The 19,719-nt window shown below is 36.3% G+C and overlaps 1 protein-coding gene across 2 annotated transcripts in view; it reads left to right on the forward strand.

The window, feature by feature from the left end:
* Positions 1–290: 290 nt before the first annotated feature.
* The window catches only part of LOC110823263 (ketose-bisphosphate aldolase class-II family protein), a 52,860-nt gene continuing 33,431 nt past the window's right edge, over positions 291–19,719 (forward strand). The window contains exons 1-4 of one of the 2 annotated variants that reach the window (XM_088211625.1): positions 291–532; positions 2,366–2,441; positions 7,315–7,395; positions 7,485–7,565. In XM_088211625.1, coding sequence (XP_088067751.1) covers positions 425–532; positions 2,366–2,441; positions 7,315–7,395; positions 7,485–7,565 — 346 coding nt within the window. In that variant the 5' untranslated portion in view covers positions 291–424. Of the gene's footprint in view, positions 533–2,365; positions 2,442–7,314; positions 7,396–7,484; positions 7,566–8,537; positions 8,862–19,719 lie in introns of those variants that run through there. The other variant, XM_088211626.1, reaches the window with a different exon arrangement.

The following is a 19,719-nucleotide window of genomic DNA, read 5'->3' on the forward strand; positions in this document are numbered from 1 at the left end:
TAGAATATTTAAATATTAATAATTTAATTGAATTTTAAAGTGATTATTAAAATTTATGAAATATTTTTACATGAAAATGAATTCTGAGTCAGCATGTGGCATAACAGACTATTTTAAATCACGTGCATATTTGGTATTTGCACGTGCAGTTTGTTGAAAAACAGTTTTTATTCATTTATTTTTTCTAAATCTGAAAAAAAAACAGATCCGATCCGATTATTTTTACCTTTTATAATTATTTAATTATATTATTATTTTTTTTTAATTTTTATTTTAAATCAAAAGGAAGTTCTCCATTCCAGTATAACAGAGACTATAGACATCGCTGTGTATAAACGTGGTTACGACACAGACAGGCTTACTAGCTTACTTGGGAGCTTATTATAAGAATTGCAGGCGGAAAACGAGGTTTGCAATCTCTGTAATGGCAACTCGGAGTGATTCTGTTGTTGGTTTCGTGGGGTTGGACGAGTTGAGCTTGGACTTGGCGGCTTCGCTTTTACGCTCTGGCTATAGAGTCCAGGCCTTCGAGGTGACATTTCTGTCATGTTTTTTTTGCTGTTGTTGACTATATGTGATAGGTAGTATACCTGTTCGGTTGCTTAGAAAACGCAGGATCATCAAGGATAGAAAATGGAATAGGGGATTGGAAATTTCTCGGGAGAATAACTTTTCCGGGAAAAAATTTCGTCCGTTTGGGAAACTATGATTCACTTGTAGAAGAATATCATGAAATATTCTTTCCTCTTATTGTCCGATTCTTTGTAATACTTGGAACTCTTTTCTCTTACTCTTTGCTTTTTGTTTTTTTTTTGGCTAAGCGTTGTCATGTTACTAATATATATCCAAAAAGCTAAGCATATGAAAGAAGAAACTGGAACTTTTTTTTGGATAGAAAAAGAAGTAAGAAGAAACAGCAATCATCCATGTTCTTTACAATTTAATTAGTTTTCTATATAATTATCTTCAATAAAAATGTTTTTCATCCTTTATGGTTTAATTATCCTATTCTGATCAAGGTGGAACTTACCCCAGCAGTTAGAGAAATCATCACTAAGTAGACACATTAGGCACTTAGATGTTGTTGTCTTTGAATCTCAAAGCTCCAAAGTCAAAGCTAGTCCGTTGGTTCGCCCTCCAACCTATTGTTATGAAGCCAAAATTTGACTGGGTCAGAAATATTTTTATGTCCCAAAGATCAGACAGGATCAGCTCCTTCCCTCTTGTCTTGTTTAATTACGGTTATCATTATTATTACTTTTGTAATAGTTGGAGTTGTACTGGCACGGGATGGGTGGTGTTACAAGAGTATTTACTGTTGTTGTGTAACTATGCATTAGAAGGAAACAACCCCAAAAAATGAAATGAAAAAGAAAAAAGAAAAGAACAAATAGTTTTTCTATTTGGAAGGAGAATTGGGCAGATATTTGAAGGAGCAAAGAAACTATAATAAGAATTTACAGAAAATGGTTGTATTGCTTACATGAGCTAAAATTGCAGGAAGGGCAGTGTTGTCTAACTGAAATATGTTTATGCCATTGTTGAGATTTAGTACTATAGTACAGCCCTCAAAGACAAAATGAAGGAAATAAAAACAATCACTCCCCACATTTTAAAAGATGACATATCCACATTTTGACAATTTTAGGTTTGTCACACTAACCATGGTAGCTCTAATCTTCATCTTTGCATTGTTTTTGGAGGATTAAGGAGCATAAGGTGTTGCATAAAGGGGGCTCTTTTTGTTTGTTTGCTTTTCCCAGTTCTTTTTCTTGGTTATGGGTCTGTTGTTGGTGCACTAAGCCATCCTTGCCAGAATCTCAAGTTAACAGTTGCAGCCTTCACATGTTCTTTAAAATATAATTGTGTTTGTTTTTTTGCTTCTCTTTTGGCTAAGGTTCACATTTATTTCCCTGGAAGTGTCTCTATCCGTTTGCAGCATGATCGGGCTGCAATTTTGTTTCGATGCCTTTTTCTTGTTTCTTTTACTGTTTATGTTTTGTTGGAGGGGACCTTATCCTTTCATTCGATTTCTACTAGCTTTCTCTCTAATGATATTTTTTCTCTTATGAGAAAGTAAAAAATAGAAAAAAATGGCATTGACCATCTGCGAATAATTTTCTTTTGGGTGATGGGTGTGACGCTATATTAATTGCAAGGCACCAAGAGGGGATTTTATGCCTGTCAGGACTCAAGGTAGCACAGTTTTGTAATTGTTTCTCCCTTTATCGTTACTCCCAGCAGTGAATTTTCTGGCAGCATGCCTATTGCTTAGTTTAACAATGTAAAAATTATTTTGTGGACCCAAAAGTTATACCTTTGAAATTCTCAAATTAATTTTTTCCCTGAATTCTTTCACCTGCAGATAAGCACTGAATTGGTAGATGAGTTTTTGAAGCTAGGGGGAAATGGATGTGCTACTCCTTTGGAGGCAGCAAAGGGTAACATAATGTTTTCACTCATTTAGTTATTCCTTGCAATAGTTAGTTAATGTTATTTTCGAGCATCATTTTCTTCCAACCAGACGTTTTCAACGGGATTGTTCTCTTTGCTTCATCCTGGGCCAAGCCCTCATTTTTTTATTAGTTAATTTTTAAGGGATGGTTTATCTACTTTGCATAAGGATTGGATATCTGATTTGTCCTCAGGTTTTTCATATTACTTTTTGTCTTTTTTGTTTCTCTAGGGATGAAGGATACTTTATCCTCTTCTCCATTGTACATTCTCTTTGTATTCTATAGAGTTCCTTTATCCAATAAAAAAGAATTGAGACTCGTTTGTCCATGTTTTTGTTGACAATTTATTTTTGAGAAAAAAATAAAATCAAACATGAAGAAGATGCATCAAGAGGATGCAACCCAAGTACAAAAAAGAATATTTAGAATGCTCTGGAGAGAAGGAACACAAGAAGTCTACAAAACCAACACCATTAAAGATCCTAGACTATGGTCCTAGTCTCAACAGAAGAAGAAGCAGCCTCAAAATCTCTTTTGTTTATTTCCTTCCAGATAACTAAGTAAATGGTCAAAGGAATAAGCAAAATGATCTCCTTTATGAACTTCATCGCCTTAATACCACTGCAGCCCAAATTTCTTTCTTGATATCCTAATGAGTCTATAATTAGAGGTTAAGAAGACTGTGAACCGACTCCCAGAGTCTTCTTCTCTCACGACAAAAAAGGAGAAGATGGCTCGAGGGTTCCACCCATTCAAGCATAAAAAGCAGCACTGAACCACAGCAAAACTTCTTCTAGTGAGGTTGTCTATGGTTAGGATCCTCCTCCACACAGCTTCCCGTGTAAAGAAAGCAATAAGAAGGGAATCTTTAGTCTTCACACCTGTTTGAACAAGAAACAGTCCAAGATCTAGTTTGAGAAAGTATATAGGTAGTAGGATTTCACGGAAAACTTACCCTTTTATCAAATTCACAGACATGTATGTCATCAACTGGAGGCTGCTTATTTTGCTCCATCAAGCCATGTCATTAGGCTAATCCAATCTCTGATCTCTCGATCATTGAAGTTTCAGATAAGAACGATATTCAAAGAAGAACAATCACCAGTCTCCTCTATACAATTGCTGATCCTAGCTTCTTTATGCCATGCAATGGAGGAACTTTAATGGAAGACATCTTTCAATGGTCTGTCCATGCATTGGTCGAACCAGAACCTGATTCTGCAGCCATTCTTTACACTAATTTTAATGCCATTCATAAAAGCATCCTTCCCCCTATTAATGTACATCCATGGTCTATAGCCAAAGCACCTTGTTTTTCTTCCTCGTCTTAGCTGAATTTTGCAACAAACTACTTTCTCCAGAGAGTATTAGAGGAGCTGAGGAACCTATATTGCCATTTAGCAAGCAATACTTGTTGAAACTCATTATGGGCATACCATGAGGGCGCATAGGCATAATAGTAAATTTACTATTTAAGAATTATATTATTTAGGTTATTTTTATGTTTTCCAGGTTTATATCATGTTTCCTATTTTTTTTTTTAGTAGCAATATTTCTAATTTTATTAGTATTAGTATTTCCTATCTTATTAGTAGTAGTATTTCTAATTTTATTAATTTTAGAATTTCTTAGTTTAATCCTATTTAAGAAAAACTTACTTAACACTCTATAAATACCTTCATGTTCTCCTTGAGATCATCATTCGATTATTCAATAACATGCTTTGAGAATTCTTAGTTCTTAATTGTGTGATTCAATTAAATCTTAGGTGTAATATCTAAGAACCTTAAGGTGTGATATTAGTTTTTTATTCTCAAATTCCCTAAGTAGGCAAATTAACCCAATTTGTTGTACATTAGTTGGTACCAAAATTAAAAGAATCCTTCAACTGAATTCACAACCCTACCATCCAAATAGCGCCACTCGATCTATAACCCCTACGTCCAGTGTACTCGACTGGTAGAAGCTCGTTGCCATTTGGTGATTGGAAGCTGGTGAGTGAGCCATATGCGTATTAGCCATGAGTAGGGCTTGCTCTATCTATTTGACTTCCCTGAGCTCCTAGTTTGGCAAGATTGGCCCCCTTGATCGGTCACCTCAAATGGATTGGTCTGATGAGAAATCTAAATAATCTTAACTAACATTAAATTAAATGTTAAGCAAGATGAATACGAGTTAGCTACTAATACTAAACTCGAAGCATTGCAAAACGCGATTGATGCAATCTCAGGAGAACTGGGACACTTGCACATTGCACAGGCAGTTTGCCAATTGAAAATTTGCAAGTTGCACATGCCACTGCTCCTAATAGGAAATTTGTTGAAGATAATGCTGGAGATATTACCAATAAGGTAACTGAAGCTTTCTGATGGAAGAAGAGATCCCAATTTCTTCCTTAATTGATTTAACTCAACCTAAAAATACTTTAATTGGTATAACATGTCAAATGCACAAATGGTTATATTTGCCAAACGAAATTGGTTAGACTCGCAAAAATAAGGTAATCTAGTATTGATGAGAATAAATCAAGGAGACAACTGCACGATGAGAATACCACTCGTAAAAGTAGTAGTTGGAAGGTTAAACCATTTCACATATTTCGCTCCCCACACTCGTAACTTCTGGTTTTGTTTCCTACAAACAGACTGGTTCCCCTGCTATTTTTTTTCAAAATCCTTGTAATCTTTGCCCTCTTACTTGTATCATTGGTACCTCTCCACATTCTAGGAAATCACCTTGCTAATCATTATCACTGATGGCAATAATATCTCCTTGCTCTTTGGTATCAGCATCCTTCTTGACTCTTCTTTCATAATTAATAGAGCACTCCAACCTTTTCAATTCTCTAGTTTTTCTTCCTACTTTCCTCTTTCTTCTAGAGTTCGCCCATGCCTTTTAGTACTCCCGCTAATTAAATCCTCTGTTCCAACCTAGAAAGAAGCATGAGGACTTACCTCTCAAGACCTTCAAATTAACCACTAAGGAGTTTGCTAATTCTATTATCGCTATTACAACTCATTGGGATTCCAAAACCATGGAAGTCGTTGAGAGACCATTGGCTTAATCCCACCAACTATCCAATTACGAGTACTAGAATGTTTTCCTGACTGCATTTCCACCAAAATCAGAGTAGTAGGTTCAATAAAAACCAAAACCCAATAATCTACATGCATTACTTCGAGTCCAAAAAAGAAACAGGGTCTGATAGCAAGGGAAGGTATATTTTCGAGGCTAGCTCTAACTGAACAGAGTCAATTTGTCCTCCTCAATTGATTCCCCCAACACAATTGACTCCCTTGCTTTGTAATAAAGAGAAGGCTCATTGGACACGAAGAAGAAGATGGTGACAGAGGAGAGACTTCTTTCCAGAATTTATATCCAAAGTATTGACACTTTTGGCAGCTTGCAAATTTGGTCTCTTGGTGGAAATGCACTTAAATTTTCTAATCCATTTACCTTTCTCATGGCAAGAAAACACGGGCTTATTTATTGTGGGCTTAGACATTAGAGTTGGGTAAAATTAGTTGGCCAACAGCTATCTGTCCTTAAAGGTTTAAACTGACGGTTCGGTTTTTACCACAATCCAATATAGTCACCAATAATCCTTTATTGCACACTGGGCATCAACCTGAGAGGAAAACCTACTCTTTTTCCTTCTCCCTCCTTTATGGTCGAATTTTCTTTTACCTTAGCCTTCTTCGAGCATTCTGATTTCATGAGTATCTCCTCCTTTCCCTTTGACGTGTTGAAGCCATACATTTACATGGAACACCCTCCACCAGCCATCTACTTCAGTTCCCTCCATAAGAAGCATCATCCTCTTTCCATCTTTGTTCTACTTGAACAGCTCAAATGATCTCATTCATTTGTTCCTTCCATATGTGAGCAACAAATCCAAATCCTCTTACGGAGTTTTCTTCTCCACGTCTTCTGTCGTCTCAACCAGAAAAATTAGTAGTGAGCATCGAGAAGCTATCTATTTGTATCAGATAGATACATTGAAAAACAATTTCAAAAACCATTTTTTGTAATCCTCAAAGTACCACACAATTCTTTCTCAAAGGCAATGTTGGACTATTTTCTTTCCACCACCAAAAACTTCCTTGATTTGGAAGAAGGCTTTGTTGGTTTGCCACCCTGACCCCTCCCCCCCCCCCCCCCTTCGCAGTTACTAGAGTCTCGTGTTGAAAGGAAGAAAAGGTGAGAGAGAGAGAAAAAAAAATAACTGTCTTCCAAGACCGAACATAATTAAGATTTTCTGGTATTAAGATATGCATCAACAATTTATAGTGATGAGATACCATGCGACTGAAATGTAAGTGTACATTACCTAGAGTAAATTTTGTGAGGACATTATGAAATAATTAAATTGTTAGCTGGTTCTTCTAAAAGATTAAAGTAATAGAATGTAGGCCAATTTATATTCCAATGACCAATTTATATTCATATCCTCCACATGCATTCTCTTTGCAAGTGGCATTTCAAGTTTAGTACGCGGATACAAACGGCTGAAAGCCAAATGTAAAACTAACAGGCTTTGCACAAATGCCAATTGTTGAAAATAAATGTGTAAATAACAATAGGGGACTGGATTCTAATGGTTTAAAACTCATGTCTCTTATTCTAATACCATGTGAAATAATTAAGGCAATCGATTATCCTAAAAGCTTAAATGAGAGTAAAGAAGTATAATTTTATGCACAACGATTCTTTGTACACAATGATTTTATGTTTGGTGTTTCTTTTGTGTCAAGCCTTGCTAACTTTTATATAAGATGATTTTGGTCCACTATTAGCTTGTTTAAAACGAAATACAGGATTGGCTGTCTAATGCTCTCTTGCATCTTTCCACTTGCAGATGTTGCAGCCTTGGTTATCTTAATTTCTCATGCAGATCAAATCAATGATATAATTTTTGGTGATGAGAGTGCTATACGAGGTTTTTTGAGCTTCTTCACATGATAATGAATATGCTTTTTGTCAATTATTTATTTATTTATAAGGTGATGACTTAACTATGATTTGCAGGCTTGCATAAGGATACAATAATAATACTTCGGTCATCTATATTACCTTCATACATCCAGAAGCTAGAGAAGCGTTTAGTAGGTAGCCTATATATTTGTATGTAGCTTATAAACATATGATTTTTTATATTTTCTGTTATAAAAAAATTATTGAATGATGATTCTTTTGGTCTATCTTTGTCCTTCATATAATTTCTTTGGGAGTTTCTAGTTTGATTTTGCTCGGAGCCTCTTGCCTAAGCTTTTTGACATTTTTCTGAACTTAGTTGGTAGTTTGGTTTGTCTCTCTTCCCTTTGAACTCTTAATTTCTTTCTCTGGGTGGTCTAGCAAGAGCAAGATCAAATAATATTATGGAGATGGGCTATTTTCATTGGGTTGTAGGTTTTGTGATGCAGAACTCTCAAAGCCTAAGTAAGAAGGCTAATTATAATACCTTTTTCAAAAGATTTTTTTTCTTTTATTTTGCCAATTAGGAAATAATACTTTTATGATTTAAGTTATTTAGTTAATAAATAACTTATACAAGCTTGGAATTGATAATTTTTAGTGAATTTATTTTACGTTTCTATTTTGTTAAAGAGAGTACATAATTAAGTAGAAGACATTGAGGTAAAATATATTCTATATAATTAATGATTTGTTCTTTTTAATTTTGAAAACTTATATATATATAAGATTGCGATATTCAATAAAATATATATTCAACCATTTTTCACATGGTAACAAAGCTTTAAATTAAGAAATTTTAGATTTATTTACAAATTTTAGTTAGTTTTTGTTATGGAAATAAGAAAAATCTAAAGAGACTGTGGAATTCTCGCCCATAATTAGTTAGAGATTATAGGGATTTTAATTTTCTATATATGGTATGATGTAAAAAAGAGATTCTGGTAATATATATACCAGATCTTCCCTTTTATTTTTCTTTTTATATTTAGTGGAGGATTTTTCTCCGTTAGTTAGTGTTGGGCCTAGTTTTATGGTTTCTAAATTAGCAGCCATTCCCTATATATGTATCACAAATTATTATGAGAATAAAAAGTATTCTCTCCAAAAATCTTCATGGTATTAGAGCAGACTCTGAAAACCTAATTCTCGCATAACAAAATATGATAGGGCTTTAGAAAGAGAAGGCTCTTCATCCAAAGTGATTTTCAACCCAGAACCATCGCAAACAGGAGGCAATCATGGAGAAACAAAAACCACTTCCCTTCTTATTACTAGCCAAAACTCAATGGGCGCAACTATCTTCAATGGTCACAATAAGTGATGATATATATTTGCAGAAGAGGCAAGGATGACTAGCTCACATGTGAAGTCACGATTCCATAGAAGGATGATCCCAAATTCAGAAGCTGGAAGACAGAAAATCACATGGTGATGTCTTGGCTCATTAATTCGATGAATAATGACATAGGAGAAAATTTTATCTTTTATGAGACTGCAAAGAAAATATTTTTTGAGATAAAAGTGAGTAATAGTATTAAAAAGAACGTCGAAGGGGCGAGCCCATGTACAAAAGTTAAGTATTTACAGATCGGTAAGTATATTTACAATGAAATCTAAATCATCAAAAGAGTTAGGGTTATGACCAAGAATGATGGAGCCAAACACCTATCTTTAATATTGGCAAAATTTGTTTCTTTGTCCTTAAAAATTCTACAATTTCTTTCTTTCCATATAATCCAAATTATAATTAAAGGAATAACCGTATGCCACCCATTATATGTTTTGAGGTCTTCCCAAGCTAACAACTTGCCTTTGACAGATCCAGCCATAACCCAGGAGACACCAAGCAGCTTGTAAATCATTGTCCATAGTTCATAAGAAGTTAGGCACAAAAGGAGAAGATGGTTGCAAGACTCTATATTTTGCTTGCACAATGCCCTCCAGTTTGCTAACACAAAATCTCTCTTCATAAGGTTGTCTAATGTGAGAATAGAATCCATAGTAGTTTCCCAAGCAAAGGCAGAAATTCTGGGATGAACGGAAATATTCCAGATGATTTTGTAAGGAAAAACAGAGATAGAGTGATTGCTGTCCATCAAATTTTCGTAGGGAGATTTAACAAAAAAAGAGCCATTCTTGCATAAATTCCAGTTTAACTTATCAGTTTCAGTACCCATTTGGACAGTAGCTAGAAGTCGGAGAAGGTTTTCATATTCTTCTACGTCCTAATCTTTCAAATTCCTAGTGACAGCCACATTCCAAAACAGAGAAGAACTGACTCCATAAACATTTTTGAAGAGGATATCTTTATTTCTAGCAATAGCATAAATGTGAAGAAATTGGTTTTGCAGACTCATTTGACTGCACCAAATATCTTGCAAAAATAAGATTTTGTCACATTTCCAACTATCCATTTGGAATTTTTCAGAATCAGTTTACTAGATTTCCAGATACTCTTCCATAGGCTGAGATCAAATGTGCTTTTCTCCATACCAGCAAAGTCATATACATTACAACTAAACCATTTTTATTCTAAAACCTCCAAATCCACTTGCCATGTAAGGCTTTGTTGAAGCCAATAATGGATTTAATGCCTAACCTGCCATCTTTCTTTGCTTTCGTCAGCTGATCCTAGTTAACCAGGTGAATCTTTATATACGAATCATCATCTCCCTAAAAAAAAAAACATTGAATGACTTCAAGTTGTTTAGCAACATTTTTAGGTATAGTGAGCGCCAAAAGATAGTAGATAGGAAGATTGGAGAGGGTGCTTTTGATTAGAGTTAGTCTCCCACCTTTGGACAAATATTTACTTTTCCAATACACCAGTTTATGTTGGAACATATCGATGACCAGCTCCCAACTCCTGCTATCTTTATGTCTGGCACCGAGATGTACACCCAAATATTTTAAGGGAAGTTGGGCAGGTTTGCAGGAAAGTGCTTTAGTAAGAAGACCATCTGAATTCTCCCCAAGCATAATCAATTCAGATTTTTCCATGTTGATTTTGAGATTAGATATCGCTTGGAAGCAAAGTAAAATGCATCCAAGATGAAGAATATTCTTGACATCAGGATGACAGAAGAAGAGAGTGTCATTCACAAAGAATAAGTGAGAAAATTTAAGTTGATGACCATTTTTTCCCAAAAAATACCTCTCAATAGTCCTGAGACTCTAGCTTGCAATACAAGTTTGTTGAGTGCTTTCATGGCAATAATAAATAATTAGGGAAAGAGGGGATCACCTTTCCTTAATCCCCTGTAAGCCTTAAAGAATTTAGACGGGTCACCATTGATCATCACAACAAAACATGTGGTAGTAATACATTTCTTGATCTAACATCTCCATTTGAATCCAAATCCAAGATTCTCAAGCATATGATTAATAAAATCCCAAGAGATAAAAGGTCAAAAACTTTCTTCATGTCTAATTTACATAAGATGCCTCTTTTTTTATTTTTAACAACATAATCAACTACTTCATTTGCCATAAGGATAACATCAATATTTTGACGCCCATAAACAAAAGCTTGCTAATTTTCCTTAATGATCGAGCCGATGATTTTAGGCAATCTATTTGCCAACACTTTGGAGAGAAGCTTGTAGATACAACCAACCAAACTAATAGGGCAAAAATCCTTAATGTTGGATGCATTTTTCTTTTTTGGAATCAAAACCATAAAGGTGGATTAATTGATTTGACAAACAAAGGATTCTGATGAAATTTTTTGAAAAATACCAAGATATCATCCTTAACAACACTCCAAAACACTTAAAAAAATTTCATATTGAAACCATCAGGGCCTCACCTTTTATCACAATCACAGTTTTTGAGGCAATCGTAAATATCGGATTTTGTAAATTATGTTTTCAGTTGTGAGGCAACAACATTATCTAAATTGTTAAAACTGAGATTACTCAGTTTCGGTCTCCAGGAGCACTCTTTAGTGAATATATTATGGAAATAAGTGCATGTCTCATCTCTCATTTTTGTGTTGCCTTCAATTAATGTATCTCCAATAATGAGTTCTACATAATTAACACTTCTATGGTAGTTGGCAAAACAATGAAAATGTTTGGTATTTTTGTCATTATCTTTGAGCCACTTCTGCTTGGCCTTTTGTTTCCAAGAGATGGCTTCTACATTGAGTTTGTTGGCTAATTCCATTTTAAGATTGTTTTCTCTCTCTCTCTCAGTAAGAGACAGACCCGAAACATATTCTGCCTTTTTCAAAATATCTAGCTTGTTCATAAGTTCGTTGTTATTTTCCTAAGCTTTTTCCACATCTCTTGCCCATATTTTTATTTTCTCTTTCAGAATTTTGAGTTTGAAGGCAAGGCAGTAACTAGGTGTCCCTTTACAAACAGTGTTTTTCCGTACAGATTCAACTATGGATTTGAAACTTTCAGATTTGAATCATTTGTTGTCAATTTTAAAAGGTGAAGGACCCCATTAGTATCCCCAGGATCAAAGCAAATAGGAAAGTGATTAGAGAGAGGTCTAATGAGTACTTTTTGAGTGAGACCCGGTGTGTTCAGGAGATGATCTTGATTGACTAGAAATCTATCAATACTTGGGTAGGAGGGAGTGTCTTTGTTATTGCTCCATGTTTAGTTTCCACCTTTCAGAGGAAGAACTATCAAGTCATGATTATTAATAAATGTTTGGAAGTCTTGGGCTTCGGAGACAGAGTAATTGTTGCCGCTTCTCTCCCATCTTCTAAGAGGTGTTGAAGTCTCCACCAATCACCCCCCTATTGCCCCATTTATGCAAACAATCAGAAATTTCACCACAAAACATTGCTCTTTCAACATTGTTACTTCTGCAATAAACACCTGTGAAGAACTGGTCAACACACTTTTACAAGCTAGTAAAAAGACAAGAGATAGTTGCTTCACCCGAGAGCTGATCCTTACAATCCATAAAGTCTTTATTCCACATAACCAGAATGCTTCTAGCATTAACCCTAGCTGGACTTGCGAACCACCCAATTGAACTCGACTTCCACAGACTCTTTATGATGTTCTCATTAATCTCTTGAATTTTGGTTTTTTGGAAGCACACAATTGTTGTTATCCATCTAGACAGACAACTTTTAACAATGTTTCTTTTGCTCGGATCATTGAGACCTCTTATGCTCCAAAAGATGGTTTTCTCTATCATTTAGACATTGATGTATCTGCTAATGTATCTTCTGCTGCATTTCTTTCCTTGCTATCATAGTTGATTGAACATTGAAGCCGTCTCAGTTCCCTTATCCTCGCATCTTGCTGTTTTTTCTCTCCCCTTTTCAATTATGGACTTGCCGCTTTTATTTTCCCATTTCTTTTTTCCAACTCAGCAAATAATGATATAACTCTATTTTTGAAGCCTTCATAAGTAACGCTAAACATTTGGCTAATTCATTTTATGTTCTGAAGCACCCAATCTTAGTAGACCTGAGCCTCACTCCACTCAACAGGCACATTCGGAGGCTAATTAACCAGAACCATTTCTTTAGAGACCGACGAGGGAAGAGAAACAGACTTCTCATTGGTAGACTGGTGTTCGGTCTCGATGGAGTGAGACACCAACATGATGACTTGGTTGGGCTCAGAGAACAGCATAGTAGCTTTGTCTAAAAACTCCATATCAAGAGATTTTTCATAGTGAGAGGTTGTATCAACATACCTATTTCCAGAGCAAAGTACGACTATGCCTTTAATTGCACCTTGCTTAGGGCACGGCTCTGAAGGTGATGGAGCAAGACCCCGACTTTGAAGGCGCAGAACTCAACTCAATGATTTTAGACTTGTCTTGGATCGGACAGACTCCTCTAGGTTTCCATTTAAATTTTGGGCTTCTTGTTTTAAACTTTGGGCTTTGCATTTTAGCTCCAAGGATCTTCCAGGCTTCCTTACTAGTCCCAACATGATCAACCCATTTACCCTTCTCTACTAGAGTGAACTTAGGCTTTTTCTGAGTGGGCTTAGGTGGAATGGATCCGAGGTTTTCCCCGCTTGGTACAAGAAAGTGATCTCCATTTTGAATTTTGAAATTTGAACCGACCGGGTCAGGTCTCTTTTTCTCCACTTGGATTGGGGACATACAGCCCGTTTTCAGCGCCTTTGTGAGAGACTTCTCTCCAACTGTCTCAAACTGATACGGACGCCATAGTTGTACCGTGGGCAGTTGAAGAACAATGAACTTGAGGAGAGGTCGCCCATAACATTGCAATCGACATGAATGAATATTGCTCGAATAAATTTAGCTTTTTCAAATGGGTTCACCAACAGCACCTCCACAAGTTCAAAAATAGATTTTATCATGCGCGACTACCCTCCAACTTGAAAATTCTCCGATATGAAAATACGCTTGACAGATTCCTGTTCATCTCAGACAAAAGTAAGACACCACCCTTCTATTTTGGCATAGAGCAATGTAGAGGTGACAGTTCTCACCCAATAGTTTCTTACACCACGTCGCTCCCCCTGGAAGCTAATAAAAATCGCTAAGGGCATCCACTAACCATTTAACTTCCTTTTTGTTCAAGGAGATTTAGCTACAAGTGCCTCTCCCATTCTCACAAATTCTTAAAATATCAAGCTTTTTAACTTTGTAGACAACATCAAACGATTTCTGGTTGATAAGAACAAAACATTTGATATGATCTGATGACATTACGAGTCGGGGGGTTTAGTTCGGCAAGAGTGGCCGATCCCTAATCTGGCCGACCCCTGGATTAGGGAAAATGACAAAGAAGGATATTCGTCTTTTGAACAAATTAGAAGAGAAAAGAAGTGAGAAAAGAGGGAGATGGAGAGTAGGTAGAAGGATATCAGAGAGAGTTTAGACGGAGAGAGAGAGTATCTTGAAGCAAATGAAGAAACATCTTGATTAATACAATCTAGACAAAGACGAGTTAGAACTCAAACCTTGAAATAGGTCTTGGCTTCTCATTTAAGTTATCAATACCATCTTTTGGTGCAAGATCTTATCCTATCTAATCAAGAGATCCAAAAAAATTATTTGCAAGATCTTTTAGACTCTCCCGTAAGTAAATATGAGATGCTGTAAGAGAGACCTATTCAAGTACTGAAAATACTGTAGAGCTATTCGAGATTGAAGCTAATTTGCACGACTTACGCCAAGGAGCTCTCACGATGACCCAATATTTCAACAAACTCGCCTGTCTCTGACAACAACTCGGCATGTTTGAAGTTTACAATTGGAAGTGCTTTGAAGACACAACGTCATACCGAAGAATTGTTGAGCAAAAATGTACATTCAAATTTTTACTTGGCCTCAACAAAGATCTAGACAAAGTTAGAGGAAGAGTGATGGGAATCAAGCCTCTTCCAAGCCCTCGAGAAGTATTCTCTGAAGTTCGATGTGAGGAAAGTAGGAATAAATTGATGATGGGATCCCAAACCTCAACCACAACACTGGAAGGGTCTGCTCTTGCTGCTCGTGGCCATCAATACAATAGCAACAATGACAACCGAAAAAGAAATGGGAGACCTTGGTGTGACCATTGTCGCAAACCTGGCCATGTAAGAGAAAATTGCTGGAAAATCCATGGCAAACCAGCGGTTTGGAAGCACTCACGACATGCAAATGATTGGGAAAGCCGTGCCAACCTCACTTTGATCTCAAAGCCTTAAAATATGTGTTTGTTGGATACTTCTATTCTTAAAAGGGGTATAAGTGTTATTATCCGGCTATGCAAAAATTTTATATGTCTAATGGTATCATCTTTGTTAAACAAGATTTATATTTTTCTTAATCTTATCTTTAATAGAAGTTTATATTGAAAGATAAGGATACTGAAGAAAATTGAGAGAAAATATCCTTCATTCTTTTGATGAATGATTTCCACACATATATATACAACTCTACTACCCTAATAACCTAACAAATTCTGGAGAGAAACCTAATAAAATTCTGTTTCTAAGGACAAATTTGTTGTAACAAATTTGTTGGTGATTCTCTCCATTTACAGCACATAACAGCTGTAAATGGAGGATAAATGGTTCCTCTATTTACAGCACATAACAGTTATAAATAACCATTTTTAATCCTAATTTATTTTTCTAATTATTATATTTTCTACACTCCCCCTCAATCTAGTTTACGTATATGTTGAGTAAATCTAGATTGGATATTGTGTCATCAAAGGTTCTCTTAGGAAGAGCTTTAGTTAGAATATCTGTGATCTGTTGATTGGTTGAAATATGCATCAGAGTATAGTCCCATCTTCTAATTTTTCTCTAATGAAATGACGATCAATCTCCACATGTTTAGTTTTATCGTGATGTACTGGATTTTTGGTCATACTAATTGTTGATTGGTTGTCGCACTATAATTTCATAGGCATATTGTTGAGAACTTTTAATTTTTCAAGTATTCTCTTCAACCATACACCTTCACAAATATCATGAGCAAGCGCTCTAAATTCAGATTCTGTACTGCTGCGAGACACAACAGACTGTTTCTTACTTTTCCAGGTAATCAGGTTACCCCAAACATAGGTACAATATCCTGATGTAGATCTCTTGTCGTTTGTAGAACCTGCTCAATCCGCATCTGTGTAAATTTCAACACCCCTTTTGTCTGTTTTTTGAAAGAATAAACCTTGTCCTGGAGTTTTTTTGAGATACCTCAGAATCCGATACACAGCACTCATGTGATCTTCTGTTGGCTGATGCATGAACTGACTTACTGTACTTACTACAAAACTGATGTCTGGTTTTGTGTGAGTCAAGTAAATAAGTTTCCCAATAAATCTTTGGTATCTCCCTTTTTCAACCATTTTATTACTGATTTTGAATTCAAGTTTGATGACTGAGTCCATAGGAGTATCAGCAGGCTTGCTTCCTAGCATCACAGTCTCTTTTAGGAGATTTAAAATGTACTTTCGTCGAGAAACTGAGATCTCCTTTTTTGATCTAGCTACTTCCATACCGAAAAAGTACTTTAGTGCTTCAAGATCTTTTATTTCAAATTTTTTGGATAAGAATTCTTTAAATTTTTGAATCTCCTCAAGGTGATCTCCTGTAAGAATGATATCATCAACATATACAATCAAAATAGCCTTTTTACCTGATATGCAATGTTTGACGAGTAATGTATGGTCGGATTGACATTGTTCATATTCTTTATGTTTTACAGCTCTTGTGAATCTGTCAAACCATGCTCTTAGAGATTATTTTAGGCGATAAAGTGATTTCTTCAATTTATACACTTTCTGAGAGTTGTCAGTTAATTCGAACTCTGGTGGTATATTCATATACACTTCTTCCAAATCACCATTAAGGAATGCATTCTTTACATCTAATTGATACAGTGGTCAGTCAAGGTTAGATGCAAGTGAGAGGAGTACTCGAATAGTATTGTGCTTGACAACTGGTGCAAAGGTCTCCTGATAATCTATACCATATGATTGTGTATAGCCTTTGGCTACCAGGCGGGCCTTAAGCCTGTTCACACTCCCATCTGAATTATATTTGGTAGTAAAAACCCATTTGCATCCTACTTGACGCTTTCCTGGAGGAAGATCAGTTAGTTTCCATGTCTCATTCTTTTCATGTGCCCTGATCTCATGTAGGACAGCTAACTTCCATTATGGAATTTCCAAGGTCTCATGTATTGTTCTGGGTTCAGGTGAACTGCTGTCTATCCTGCTCACAAAAGCATGATGTTCCGAGGATAATTTGTCCAATGAAACATAGTCCTGTATAGGATGTTTGGTGCATGTTCGAGTGCCATTCCTTAAAGCAATAGGAATATCAGAATCAACAGAATCAAGAGTTAGTACGGAGATTATGTTACCTTGATCAGTGGGGAATTCATGGTAGCGCTTGGATGATTCGGGTGCTTTTCCTTTGTTTCTTCTTGTATAGACACGTAACTCACTCCTTGCAGGTAATGTGCTTTCTATAACAGGTTTTGTTTCTAATTTCTTTTGTGAGGTTTCGGGTTCAATCTCCAAGGAAGGTTTGTCTGGTGATGGATTTTGTGGGTAGAGAGGTGGTATACACACATCCCACAACTGATATTCCTGAGTGAATGTCTCCCCCTGAATAACAGTGGTGGGATAAAATGGTTGATCCTCAAAAAAGGTGACGTCCATGGTATTATAAAATCGGCGGGTTTTCGGAGCTAGACATTTGTATCATTTTTGATTTGCTGAGTACGCAACAAAAATACGCTTTATTGCTCTTGGGTCTAATTTTTCACGAAAATGTTTATGAATGTGGACATATACTAAGCACCCAATACTTTAAGTGGCAAAGTATTTAAGATGTGAGAATCAGGAAAGATTTTTGAGAGAATAGTGTATGATGATTGAAACTGTAGAATACGGGAGGGCATCCGATTAATCAAATAGGTAGCTGTAAGGATAGCCTCTCCCCAAAGATATTTTGGTACATGTGTAGTGAACATGAGAGATCTAGCAACCTCAAGAATATGTCTGTTTTTTCTTTCGGCTATGCCGTTTTGCTGTGGAGTATGAACGCAGGAGGTTTGATATGAATAATGCCATGTTCAGTAAAGTATTTTTCAAGAGTATTTTTAAAATATTCACAAGTATTGTCGGATTTCAATACTTGGATGGTAGCATGAAATTGGGCTCGAATCATTGTATGAAATTTTTTAAATAGGGATCCCACTTCAGATTTTTCCTTTATGAGAAATACCCAAGTAATTCTTGTATGGTCATCAATAAAAAATACAAACCACCTAGCTTCGAAAACGTTGAAAACCCTGGAAGGGCCCCAAACATCACTGTGAATTAATGCAAATGGTTTAGATGGTTTATATGGTAGACTATGGAATGAACTTCGAGTATGTTTAGAAAATTGGCAAACTTCACACTGTAATGAAACTGAATCTTTTCCTTTAAATAGTAGTGGAAACATCCTTTTTAAGTACATTAAGTTTGGATGTCCTATTCTATAGTGCCACAACATAATATCATGATCATTATTTTTGGAAATAGGAACAGAGTTTTTACATACTGCATTGTGAGCTTGTCTTTTAGAAGTGTTGACTTGAAGCAAATATAATCTCGAGCTCATCCTAGCACTGCCAATCGTCCTCCCCGAGTCCAAATCATGAAAATTACACATTAAAAACAAATTTCGCAGCACATTTCAAATCTTCACATAAGTTGCTGATAGACAACAAATTACAATCTAAATTCGGAACATGGAGAACTGAACAGAGAGTCAAATTTGGAGACAAATTGACAGAGTCCATTCCTATCACTTTTGAGAGAGAACCATCTGTAATTCTGATTGAAATATTTTCTTCACATCTTCTGTAATTTTGGAACATTGAGAAATCGCCACTCATATGATCAGATGCTTCAGAGTCTACCATCCACACCTGTCATTTTTCTAAAAGAGCAGATAAACCATAAATATTACCTTTGTGTGCCACAGAGGCACTGACCGGGTGAGATTTCTTGGACAAGATTTGTTGGAGGGCTTCCAACTGTTCAGGGGTAAATGGGTCTTTTCCCATCTCATCAAAAATTACTTCCTCAGCCGTCACGTGATTTCTTCGAAACTTGTTGAAGGTCTCTGCTTTCGACATTTTTCACTCACCCGAAGGTGGTTTCCAGTCACTTGGCTTGCTATGAAGCTTCCAGCAACGTTCCCGAGTATGCCCTAGCTTCCGACAGTGGTCGCACCAGGGCCTTGTCTTCTTCGTTCGACTGTCAATCGCTCGGGTTGTGAGAGCTGAAGAATTTTCAGTCTGGTGAGGTTGGTCATTCTCTCCCATCATGATCTTCCGACGACTCTCCTCGCATCGAACCTCAGAAAAAACTTCTCGAAAACTCGGTAAGGGTTTAGTGCTCAGAACACGTCCCCGAATCGCGTCGAGATTTTTGTTTAGCCCTAGCAGGAATTTAAAGACTCGCTTTTCTTCCACAAAGACTTTGAAGTTTTTTGCGTTCTCGGGGCAGTTCCAGTGACGCTCTTCGAAGGCGTCCATCTGCTGCCAATTTCGACTAAGAATACTGTAATACTGGGTGACACTGAGTTCTCTTTGTCGAAGGTCATGAAGAGTTGACTCGATTTTGAATATTGCAGATGTATTTTACTTGCTGGAGTAGAGTTCTTGTGCTGCCTTCCAGATTTCATGAGCAGTTTTGTAGAGAAGGAAATTCTCTCCGATTTTAGGAGTCATTGAGGTAATGAGACAGGACATGACCATACTGTCTTCGATCTCCCAGGTTTGTGCATTTGCATCGGACGCTGGAGGAGGTATGAGCTCGCCAGTGAGGTGCCCATAACGC

Source organism: Carica papaya, chromosome 9 (genome assembly GCF_054855325.1).
Source record: "Carica papaya isolate Zhongbai chromosome 9, ASM5485532v1, whole genome shotgun sequence".
In the NCBI taxonomy this organism is placed as follows: Eukaryota; Viridiplantae; Streptophyta; class Magnoliopsida; order Brassicales; family Caricaceae; genus Carica; species Carica papaya.